The 12,792-nt window shown below is 37.4% G+C and overlaps 1 protein-coding gene across 1 annotated transcript in view; it reads left to right on the top strand.

Annotated features, from left to right (window-relative positions):
• The first annotated feature begins 2,673 nt into the window (after positions 1–2,673).
• Positions 2,674–12,792, top strand: part of pde4dip (phosphodiesterase 4D interacting protein) — an 88,544-nt gene continuing 78,425 nt past the window's right edge. Inside the window, exons 1-3 of the mRNA XM_088926524.1 lie at positions 2,674–3,024; positions 5,713–5,765; positions 6,908–6,975. Of these exons, the coding sequence (XP_088782650.1) occupies positions 2,927–3,024; positions 5,713–5,765; positions 6,908–6,975 (219 nt within the window). The 5' untranslated portion in view covers positions 2,674–2,926. The remainder of the gene's footprint in view (positions 3,025–5,712; positions 5,766–6,907; positions 6,976–12,792) is intronic.

Genomic DNA, 12,792 nt, shown 5'->3' with positions numbered 1-12,792 from the left:
TCCTCGCATGAAATAAAATACAACCATATTGTAATGAAAGGTAAGCTTGGCATATGCTTTTATTACTGCACGTCACAGAGCACCGTTATTTGTCAAGAATCAGAAACGGGCATAAACATTGTTTCTCAGTGTTTGTCTTCCTTTTGTAAATCAACGATATTATAATATTCTATTGTGTGTACAGCATACCTACAGTACGGAAAATGCGTTTGTCTTGTTGTCTTCTGGGCCCTAATGCCAGCTTTGTATAAGGGTAGCTGAAGCTGGTAGGTGCATATTGTCAAAAAAATGATTATTCTAAGCTTCTACAAATTGTATTATTATTGTCTTGTTTGTTTGTTTTGTTTGTTTGTTTCAACATAGTATATGAACACGTATGTTGGATACAGTGGCTGGTGGCATGTATTCGCTCCTGCACGATTTAAGATTCTTTTCAGAGCAGAAAAGTGCAGATTCGGCATTACAAAACGTACAGTAGACTCTCGTTTCGGGCATTGCTGGTTCCAAAACGGACCGAGCTGGTCGCTGAGCAGAAACAATTCCTTGCAAAGCACGCCCCGTGGAAAGCGTGGAGCGCCCGTGGGCAACAAGTCACGTGACTCCGGCCCTCAGGTGAATGAAAGCAGTGATGGACAGAGTCAAAAATCTGTTTGCGACATCGTTGTACGAATACATTGAGAGTAAATCAATTAGATTGTAATCATATATACCAAAACACATCTAGATTTAATTTTGTATCTATATTATGTTTTGTATTTATTTGCTGTCGGCATATAATACCGTACATTTTCACAGTTCATTCAGCAATTCAGCATTCAAGCAATTTAATCAAGACAGCAGTCAAGGGGAAGACCTATATATATGTACGAATTGGCTTTCAAGATTTATTCTGAGGGATATTTCTTGATTTGAATTAGACAGTTCCCCCATTTTGGATTAATGTCATGTCCTTTATCAGTTCTGACCTCTTGCAATTCAGTAATCTCCTCTAGACACAACAAATACACATTTTGGTGAGTTAATGTTAGTCACAGAGAGAATGGTGAAACTGTAAAATTAGTTCCTTAGTAAGCAACTTTCAAACTTAAAGTAAAGGCAGTCATCCTGTTTTTAATCAGTTGGTCCCAGCTGAAGGCTGGACTGCATGTGCGTAGCAAAATGCAGATGGTATTAGTATTGAGGAAAGAGTATAATCCTTTCTGCCCTATTTGACCTGTTTTAGAAATAAACAATGCAAGTTTAAGAAAGTACAGCACAGTATAAATGCCCTTGAGTTTTGAAGGATGGCCTGCTCTGCTGTTTGGGTGCCTTCTATGATCCAGGAGAGTGAAGAGTGTTCAGTGATAGGCCACTAAACCAGCTGGGTATAAACAGCTGTTCAAACAGTAGGAGAGAGGCAGGCCTCCAGCCTGCAGTCAAGGTAATTACAGGGTCACTATAATACTAGGGTTAAACTCGCACCATGCTTTTTTAAAGCCCATCTAGACAAAATCTCCATGAATCATCTGTAGACTAGAAAAAATGTTCTTTGACACATTAATGGGCAAAAGAACTCCTGTGCTGCTCATTGTAATACTAAGAGGGTTCTCTGAGAACGTATGGATTTCTCTTAGTAGCAGTGTAGCATGTGTTAACTTCATAGGGGGAATCTAGGATGACCAAATGAAAATATCTATATGGCAAGCTGCACATACACTGTATATAATCTTCAAGGACATGCCCAGATATTTTTAAAGTGAAATGTCAAGGCTCAGAGCTACCGCTTTCCTTGTTAAATGTAAGCGATCTTCACCAAAAGAGAGTTGTGCAAGTGTTGTACAAAGGCAATAAGAAGCTAAATGTTCTGAGGCTGTAGTTCAATGACATAAAAAAAAAACTCTTTCAGTTCCCTATTATAAAACTAACTTAAACATCGCTGAAAGAATGTTGCAGCAGTGAGACACTTAATATTGCAGGGAACCTCTACACCATTTATAGCTATCACTCATGGGTAGTCAGGATGTGCTAGGCCAGTTATAATTCCCCTTCCTGTTTGCTTACTTTCTATTGCTTTATCTTCAGTGTTTGTGAGGAATTTTTCAGAGCCACTCCCAGGTCCTTAAAAAGAGCATCGAACAGGCAAATGGTATCCAACAGGAATTTCTGAGTCATAGGCTTAGTAATGTTTAATATTGGCCTCTGTAGAAGATGACAGTATAAAAGTGATACATTGCGTAATTATGTGTTGTGTCTGTTTTTAAAATAAACCCCAAACTGCTAGATAAACACAGAGCTTTGAAAATTCCCTTTTCTCAATGTATACTGTACGTTCCTAGGTATACTTTTTGATGTGGTCTGGGAATAATGTTGCCAATGAATGTTAAATGATCAAATTAAATCCCCATTTGATAATGTCATTGCTGCAAGGCTGCTCTGGTCATTTGCTGTTCAATGTTGATTCTTATACTCAAGGCAGCGAGGTTTGTTTCTGAATGCTACCATTTGCTTAAAACGTACTATTACCCGAGCCAGGGGCAGGTCTGAACCTGTGAGTATGTGTTGTGCTCTACAGTATGTGCTCCACCTTGTTGAAAGCTGGCGGTTCATTTTTTTTTACTCTAAAATTTAAGTAAAGTAAAATGTTTGCATTTCATGCCCTGACAAGAAGGCTCTGCTCAAACACAGGCTCATTTCATTGGGCTTCTGAGCAGCCCTCAGGAACACAGCTGCCATTCATCTACCTACAGACCTTCTCTCTAAAACTGGTCAGCCCATGGATTGACACTCAGGGCTTACTGTACCTTGACTCCGGCCTGCCACGTCAAATTACTTTTGTTTTCCTTTCCTTGATTTTATGAAATACCACCCACTAATTTGGGTATCACCAAAACAGCTTTAAAGAAGGAGGCAGGGAAGAAAGTTACTGGAAATGTTCAATTAAGCGCATATGAACGACTGTCATTATCCTTGGTGGAAATTCGCTTTTGTTCCTTGTGCTTATGATTTCATCATTGGAGACCAGTGTTCTGAAGTATACTTTGGAAGGTGAGTGTTCCACAACTGTTAGTAAGAAAACTGGAAAATAATCTGTAGAGAAATTGAGAAACAGGGCACACTGAACTGTGCTCTTAGACTTGCTTCCTGTAATTCTTCAGAGAAAGGTTTCTGAGCAATACTTTAAGCATCTTAAAATATATCTGTGTGTACAGATACATAATCTGTTCTTAAATCATTATATACGTCTACATATGTAAGTGTTATTGAATGCTTCTATATGGTTGTTTTTTAAAAAAACAAGTTTTAGATCCCTTTTAGTTAAGTGAAGAGCATAATTCGATTTTTTAAAATTAAGGCCAGGAAAGGACAGTCATACTGTAGTTTTTAAAACAGATGTGTTAAAAAAAAGCCTTGCACACGGTTTAATGTCACTTTTATTTGTCGATACTTATAGATAAAGTCAGGGAAGCTTATAAAGTTGTGAAAATGTTTCATCTGAAGGCCTTTTTTTGTAAAAGACCTTAAGGTATATTCAGAAACTATAAGAAATATGCTGTAATTTTTACTGTGATTACAATGAAAAGTGTATGTAAGTTAATTTCTGAAATGTTTTGAGTGTTTCATAGGACATTTAACAATGTTCCTGTGCAGATGCTGATAGTTCTCATTACTGAGGATAGATCCACATGCTGAGTGGGTTATTAATTTTTAAGTATGAACAGCAGGGTGGACAATTAAGTTGACATTGAGGGCTGAGCCCTTATGGGCCAAATTACATTTTCTCTCCAGCTTCCTGATCAATTGGAATTCAGACAACTGTGTCATGTGGTAAAAAAGGCAGTTAATTACACATTTGAACTATTATTTCTTGATTATTGCATGCAGAATAAACCAAGACTGAGCTAACAGGGGGTTTGTATTCAGTGAATTCAAACTGGTAAGGTGATATACTGTAGGCCTAGAAATTTCTGCCTTTGGGGAGAATTGTTTTCCTTTTCTTGGTCTTTGTCTGTCCTAGCAGGTGCAGAAGTGTTTGAAACAATTTGCTGGCACATAGTATACAGCATTCAAGCAGTGTGACTTAGCAGCTGATGCTTTTATGGTGGTTTGGGGGGCCTTTTAAAAAGTGCACCCCCTACGGTGTTGCAGAAAGCAAGATAACAAAGAGCATCCCCTCAGTTTGTGGCTTCAAAGCCAATTGGGATCGCTCTTGGTTCTGAGACTGTGCATCAGTCACAGCTGTGCACATCTCAAGGGAGAGCTGTGGATATGTGCTGAGCTTCTAATGGACCTAATCTAATTTAACTGTGACCTCCGGTTAGGCTACTGCCTGACACCCAGCTGCAGCATCTCAGGTTACTAACTGCTAGTCTGACAGCGCATGATGGTAGGTCAAGGAGAAGAACCTTGTCTCGGGAGTCTTTTCCAAAGACAACGACTCTTCTCCTGAGACAGGATTCGTCCAGGACTTCTTTTTGGCTGTTGTTGCATAAGTCCTCTTGAGTGCAATATTGCAGACAAAGCTAACGTTGAGAGCTGGAGGTGTATTCCAGATTCCTGGTTTGGGGTTTTACAATAAGCACCCAGGGGTGTTGAATCTTAGGTACGAGGTATTAAGTTAGAACTTGGAGTGGATGTTCTAAGGAGTTTGAACTTACTTTAAAGTATGAGATAATGGACACTAGTTTATCAGACTATGTTATTTCATGGTTTTACATTATTATACTTTTAGTGTAAATGTAAGTAACTCACCTTTTACATGAAGATATGAGGTATTGATGAGTTTTGAGTTATGACCACAAATAACATTTTATGTAGCTAATTTGGCTGTGAGTTCAATATGACCTACTGTTTATGTAAACCTGTTGAACAGACATGATAGTTACCACAAAAGTTTCAAAGATGCAGCTTTCCTTTAACTTGTATTTTAATCGTCAACAATATGTTCATCTTGCGTAATAGAAAAATTGTTTCATGTTGTTCAGCTGAGGGTATAAAATAACTTTGAAAAGTTATTTTACTTGACACATAACATGCCTACCAAACATTTTTAAAGATTGTCTTACAGATTGAAAACTGCATGCATTACAGATGTATCTAAAATAGCATACTCGGAAACAATTAAGTTTTTATTTCATTCTGGCATATATAATTTATGTCACATATATATGTTATATTTGTTATGTTGCCCATAGCCAACTAAAATAATAATAGGGTAGTCCTAAACTGAAAAAAATTGTCATGGAATAATTTCGAAATCTATCACTCTTATCAGTGAAAATAAAATATTTTTGGTGCTTGCATAACCTATAATCCTAAAACATTTATTTAGCTTCACCTACTGAAGTCTACTAGGTCGTTTCTGTCATCCATATGAAAATATCAACCTGTATGGCAGGATTCACATTTGCATTGGTTTTGTCACCTTTTAACTGATTAGCATGAGATTAATGTCTATTTTTTAAACGATGGTACATTGAAGGTATAAGCATGACCAGTGGAAGATAAAAATCATCCCCAGTAGTATGCTGTAACTGTGTGACTTAGTCAGAATCATGTAAGTGATAGGGCCTGAAATGAAGTACTTATGAATCAACGAATCAGGTGACAGATAGTTTTGGTTTTTCCATGATACCACATGCCCTGTGTCTTCCTTCGGTAGGAGGCAAATTTTAGAATATAGAGTGTTGTGTATAACTTGAATTGCTCCAGCTTATCTGGATATCTTTATTGCAGGGATTACCTGGAAAACAGAGAGTTCCTGGCAAGGAACATGAGCCACATGACAGGTGAGAGCTGTACTTTCTCTTTGTGTGTCCAGAAAAAAACAATTTCTGCCTACAGGACTGATATGGAGTCTATTTCCATACATTTTCTCTGTTCTAGAATTCCATGTCATTCTCTCAGACCTGGGGATTCAATTTCTTATGTTTAATTGTCAAGGACAGTTGAGAGTTTGAAAGAGGAAACTGTTTGGAAATGATTTATGTTTTTTGCTGTAATTCTGTGTCTCATACTGTATGCTGTATGTTGAAGAAATAATATCATTTAATGGGACACTGGCAAAAAACAAAATAACAGCACGCAACTAGTCCAATTTATTTATTTCAGTTATTAAGGAACTCCTGTTATTCAGCAGTAATTTTGCATGAAGTGAGCATATTGTAATGAATATGGGGTTAGCATAAAAGAAACTTTGGCTCCTTGAGTTCCAGTTTTTTCTGGCTATGTGTTTGATAATTCTAACTACAGAGTACATACCAATGTTGAGCAATTTGAAAACCCTCCCAGGTGCCAATCAAACTGCAGACCTTCCACCAGTACACATTTAACTGTTTTTAATAATGTTTAATGATGCTGTGTAGTGAATTTTAGGAACTGTAAGATGTTTAATTGTTGCCAGTATAACTGTGATTATGCCCTATGGGACTGTTCAGTAAGGCCACATCATTGTATCTCTGTGAGTTTTTCCTGGAATGTATTTATTTTTTTGCTCTTTCACAATTATTTGCCATATGGCAAAAAGCAGTACCAGCTTGTCAAATTTTATTTCATGAGAAAGAAAAATAATTTGATCCACACTGAGAGGTAACACAGCAAAGCTTGAAGTATCATGCATACAGCCATTGATCAGGTTTTGCTGATGCAGTTTAAAAAGCATGTGTTTAAATTCCAGCTATTTGAAGTCGAACACTTCAAATGACTTTGGACTTTCCTGCTGTGTTATTAAAAATACCATCAAGTGCGAAGGTCAAGGTTTCAACAACACTGTACGTTTTAATTTTCATCAAATAAACATCATACTTTCTTGCTCTCTTTAGGCCTTCTTTCCTGACAAGACATCCATGCATATTCACATCCATTTCTGCCTCTTCTTGACTTATTTAGAATTTTATTGACCTTGACCTTTGTTCAATTTTTGATTTGACAGATTTTCTGAGTGATGAGACAGAGAAAGGCCCTCCACTACAAACACACACCCTGAGAGAGTTTGAGAAGGTAAGAGATAATCAAGAAATTGACAGGTTGGGTTGCTTTTTGGGGTAACATTTTACTGGAAGGAGGCTACGAACCACAGTTGTAACTCCTTCATAAACACTACACAACACAAAACGCATTATCCTTTTGCAACCACCTGTGCAAATTACATTACAGGCACACAGTAATGTTCAGTTATGTGTAATGGTTCATAGCAAGACGTACAGTAGTTTTAGCTCAGAGCGGGACTCCAGGTAAAGACAAGCGAGGAAAACACCTTTAGGGTCTTGAAACCTAACAAGGACTTTCTGTAGATGGAAGCTCAGCGACAGTGGTCCTGGCATGTGTGTGAGATTTATTTTGTTTTATGGTTTTATGCATGCTGTTTTATCGGGCTGTGTTGTGTCTATGAGGGGGTTATGGCCATGTTTAGCCTCATTGAAATACTGAACAAATGATTAAAAATGAAGTAAAAATTAGTATTCAAAAGGGGGTAATTTAAAAATTTGGTGCTTGAACTTTCTTGTGCTGTTTGATGACAGGTTCGTTTGGGACTTTGGTATTTCACTCTAAACACTGCATCAACTGATGTCATCTGCTTGTCTGCTTTGACCAGTGCAAGATGAAACATTTGTAGATGTCAATTGCACAATGTTTCCTTAGACATTAAAACTTGGCCAATTTTATTCCCTCAAGGAGCTTTTTAATGCCTGTTGTTAAAGGTAACAGAACTGTGGTAATCTGCATTTAGCAAAAGCCCTATTGTTTCTGACCAGTGTTGCCTCTGTTTTGCCAAACTTGGAAACATCAGTTTGTCTTGTGCTGTTAACTATGAAGGTTATATCTTGTCGATACATTTCTTTTTTCTGCTTTATCAAAGCTTTCCCTCAATATATTCTGGGACATGTGCCAGATTATTTACGATATTACTTTAATGTCACTCAACTCAATTACCCTTCATATCCCTAAAAAAACGTCTCTTGAGAAAGTCAGCGAGTTGGCCTCTCTTTTGGCGAGATTGTTGATAAATGGAGTACAGCCCAGGATTCTGGGAAGGGATCATGGGCAATGCAATAGGTCTTAATTTAATAGGGGCACCAAACTGCAGAATCCAATCACGTGAGATGTAATGAATCATGGTAAATTGTAATTTAAAAACTCGGCTCTACCTGATCAAAACATACTTTTGGTTTCTTTGAAGTCTGACTTGTTTTGCAGAGAGAAAGCAAAGAGTAGTTCAGAAGGGAATTGTACTGATTTGCCATGCTGATTGTGAGTAATTGTTGGAATGACATCAATATAAAATAACTCCTCAGTCAGAAAACATTTAATTGATGAGAAGGCCCCTGCCCAACAGAGCTCGTTGTCAGTCTTTATAAGAACCTGCTTTTACAGCACATTTGATGAGAGGTGGCTGCAGACAATCATAATAGCAGAGTTACAGTAATGAAGAAAATGGCAGCTCACAAGACATAGATGCTACTGACGTGAATCCCGTGAGATTGTGTTCACCAGCACTTTGAACTTTGTTTTGGAAGTTTTGTGGTTGACTTTTTTTTTTTAGATGTAGCATGCAAAAAAAAAGTTAGCAAGTAATATGCTTTTCATTGTACCGTCAGACCCTGCTGTAATAATAATGTGTCAAATTGAACCATAAACTAAAAGCATAGTTTAACTAATTTACAACTTGTTACTTACGCATGACAGGCATAAATAGGAGAACAAGGGAGCAAAGGGAATTTGTTTGTTTTTTATTTTTTTTTTTAGTTCAAATGAAGGTGTTGTTTCTTCCGTTCGAATATTTTATATTGTTTTTGTGTGTGACAGCTCTTTTTCCATTTAAGACGTTTTTAAAAACTACATCGGGAGCTTCACTTGGCAGGCATCAGAATGTCTTCTCTTTGCCTAAACCCTTTGACTTAGCTCTTTACGTTTGGTTGTTAAATTGTGTATCAGACCACCAGTGATTTCAAAATAAAAATAAGGGTTTGTCAATAAAACAAATGCAAGATGAAAGAAAAAATCAATACCCTTTACAATCTGTGGTAAACGGTGACTATTGAGACTAAGCTTTTGATCTAAAGAGTAAAGACTTCAAAACCAGTATTTGGTTTAAGCAGTAACAGGCACAAAGGATAGCATCAGTCACACATCTTTGTGAAACCATATGACCCTGTTATCTTAAAGAGTAATCACTTTATATCGTTTAAGATGACTGTGGCTGTAATCCATATTCCACATTTGTATCAATTTATATGTGATTCGATTTAATTTGGATTTTTTTGCTCATTTAGTTCCAGACATTATCAACTGCCAAAATAACATTTGCAAATGTCAAACAATTTTAAGAACAGTGAAATGAGAAAAAAACATGCATAGTGGTCTTCCTTAAACAAGTCCTATTTTAACATTTCCAAAATTGGAAGCATATGGTTCCCATAAATATGAATATAGATTTACTGTGAAAAAAGTAGATTACCTATAATTTGTTATTAACATTTCCCGGGGCAAATTATGAGAGTAAATCACGGATTTGGGCCCAAATGGTATTGGGTAGTTTTTAAGGTGAGGTTTCTGTTTCTGTTTTAATGACATTGTTGTGGGTCTGGTTAGATGCCTGTATACAGTATATCTGGAATGGCTGGTATTTTGGCTATACACAGAATTTTCTGTTTTACATCTTAAATAGTTGTTATTGTATAGCGCACACTGCACTATTTATTCAAATAAAAAGTAAATGTATTACTTTTTTGAGCTGACAACAGGGAACAGAAATACAACTTCATGGCTAAATAAACATTTCATTTTCTGCTCTGCGTGAGTGTGGTTTATATTTCTAATGAAGCTCTTTGTCTCATTGAGTTGCCTGAAAACAAAAAGTATATCCAAGACTTTTAATAAATCAATTTAAAACGAACAGAAAAATAGAACAATTTTCATTGTCCTGTAATATTCACATGCGAAGCATTCCAGAAACTTAATAACCTAAATTTTGGAGCATCTGGGAAGAATATTGATTGTTCTTGCACTTTCTCAGAAAAAATGAAAAGATGTCTATCACTAGCTGTCACTATAACTTGTCTGCAGGACATTTGTGTGAATGATGTTCTGAAAAAAAACCCTGAAATTTCTCACATTTATTTTGGAGTACAGACTTAAAAACCTTTATGAGCTCTTAACATTTTGGAATGGAAAAACAATTGAGTTGTAAGACTTGTATCAAAAGTAATTGTCAATTTATAGTTTTGCTGGTAGAAGTTAAAACATGGTTCTTAACATTTTGTATGCTATCCAGAGCAAGGCTAGACAGTCTTCCAGCCCACTCCACCAAAGAGTTAACTGATAATTACCAGGGCCAGCATATGATATTGAGTACTTTTGATCTTCTATAAGATACTATGAGTCTTCATGTACAAGCCGTAAAGGGATACAGTTGCTCACATAAACTAACCAGACCAAGTCATGAAAATGAACCCCAGCACACAGCAATCACACAGGAAAAGGAGGCTGTTCACTTCAAAGAATCGCAACCTGAAATTTCAGTAGCAATCCCTTATAGCCACCTCTACCAACTTCAGACCTATGCTGGCTCTACATGAGTATGACATTTCTATGTGACATTGCTTTAATGTATCTTTTGCTCTTCTTCATAAGTCACGGCTCTATGGGCCTTACTGTAAGAGGATGAAACATTTGTGACTTGTTGTTACCGATGGTTATACGCCCTAACTAAACTGTGTTTTATCTCTTTCTAACTGGTGAACCTCTCACGCATGTATTTCTTTTTTTGTAGTCAGTTTTGGGAGAAGCAGAGTGTAAGGTTCGTTTTTGGCGAGAGGTTGTTTTGCCGGTTCTTTTCAGAAGGACTTCAAAGGCGCAGTCGGGGCTTTTGTGGGTTCCATCAGTATCGTCGGTTTTCCAGTGACTACAAAGGCTGTCAGCTTTGTCAGCGTTGCAGAGTTAAAAGAACATGCAAATGAAACACATTACACTAGGTCAGGGTGGTAATCGACTGTACATCTCTTGTCTGTGGATGCTTACTGATTAAAAAGAGCCAGATATGCATGGTGCTAGTACTCAGCAGGTAAAGCACTCCTGCTCACCATGCCATTAAAATAACAGACCAGACATGGCAGAGTTCAGTTGTGAAAGCAGCTGGTGGGCACATCACATGCTCAACACAGTGGAGATTGTGTCTGTTTAAATGGGTAACTATTAGCATGTGTCCGACACTGGATCTGGGCTGAATTATATTTCATTTTCTTCCGTTTCACTTAAATTCGATTTGATTGGTGGGTTATTATTTCCTGACATGAGACTGATACTTGATACACTTAGTCCAAATTGCTATCATTTCCAATATTGCAGAGGAGGGGGAAGTGTAGCCCTGGCTGGTAAGTCGCACAGCGGCTGGGGTGATTTAAGTGACGGCAAAGACGTGAGCAGAATACCAAGTGCAGCCTTCAGAAGGAGGGGGACGTGGTCGGTACAACACTAGTGCCGCCACCTAGAGGACACTGGATGAAGTACACCGCCCTTAAGATTGTTAACAGAAGTGTGTGAGGATATTGAAGGTCCCAGACTGCCTGATTGTTCACAGGCATGGGAAACAAAACAGTGTGACAGTTTGTGCCTATGCAACAAGAAGGTTTTGTTCGCAGTGGGCTGTGTGTGGAGTGGAGATTGGGAGAACAAATAATTGCGGTAATGTGCTGCTCATATTCCATCCATCCATTTGCAACCAGCAACCACTTGAAATTAATTGAGACCCACAAAAAAATAGAGATACCCATATGATCTGTCATTTTCAAAATGTGGATCTGTTGCTTCTAGTGATGGGATAATTACTAGCATGCATATTGTTCTCTTGAATGTTATATTAAAAGTTGGAATTTATGGGAAGTGTTAACTCAATAAAACATAAAGTCAAACATATCTGAGTCTTAAGACTTAAGTCTTGGCTTTCTAAATAGAGGAATGAGAGAATGTGGTTAGAAAGCTAATAGAAAGAATTAAGAATAAAAAAGAATAGAAAAACTGAAGTTCACACATTCTACAAGACCGCAGTTTATTACCACAGTCATTATAACTACTATCAACAGTCTTAAGTAAAGATGACAACAAGTTGCCCAGACCTCTTCTGTAATGGATGGGCTAGATCTTGCAGTGAAACACCATTGACATGACTCTGCATGACATGACTTTTGGAGAATATCGAAGACTAAGTGATGGATTGACCTCCAGAGAATTGACACACTTAAACAGCAATTGTATACAACATTGTACACAAAAACAACATCCAGCTCTTTTCCTCTCTGCACTTGAACAGCTTTGGGTCTACCTACACACTAAGCTCTGTGATTCGTGTCTTAGCGATTATCTGTTTATCTGTCTCTCTCTCCATCTATTCTTCCTTGCCTCTCTCGCTAACTCTCTGTATATACAGTACTTGAATATTTTGTATGCTTTATTCTCTTCATTTAAGCAACCCGTTGCAGGACTGATTTGCTTTTAATCAATACCAGAATTTGATTCTGTTTCAAATTAGACAGACATGTAATCTGGACATCTGTCTAACAGTCCTGAGAAGACTTGAGCTGCGGAATTTTCTTTTTTTATTTGCTCTGCATACCAGCAGGCCAAAATAAAATCTTGGAAAGGCTTGCTGAGGAAGACTTGTTTTTTTTTAAGAAAATCAAGTTCTTAAAAAATCTTTAGTGGTAATTGTTGGCTTCTCATACATTGACGATGGATATTATCTTTTTGCCTGTTCTTGGACTCCTCACTAAGATTCTCAATGTGTGGCATCGCGCAAATTATCGAAAAACTGGGGCAGAA

Source organism: Atractosteus spatula, chromosome 11 (assembly GCF_055471065.1).
Source record: "Atractosteus spatula isolate fAtrSpa1 chromosome 11, fAtrSpa1.hap1, whole genome shotgun sequence".
Taxonomy (NCBI): domain Eukaryota; kingdom Metazoa; phylum Chordata; class Actinopteri; order Semionotiformes; family Lepisosteidae; genus Atractosteus; species Atractosteus spatula.
Note: the sequence above shows the minus strand (reverse complement) of the source record. Positions and strands in the feature narration are given on the sequence as shown.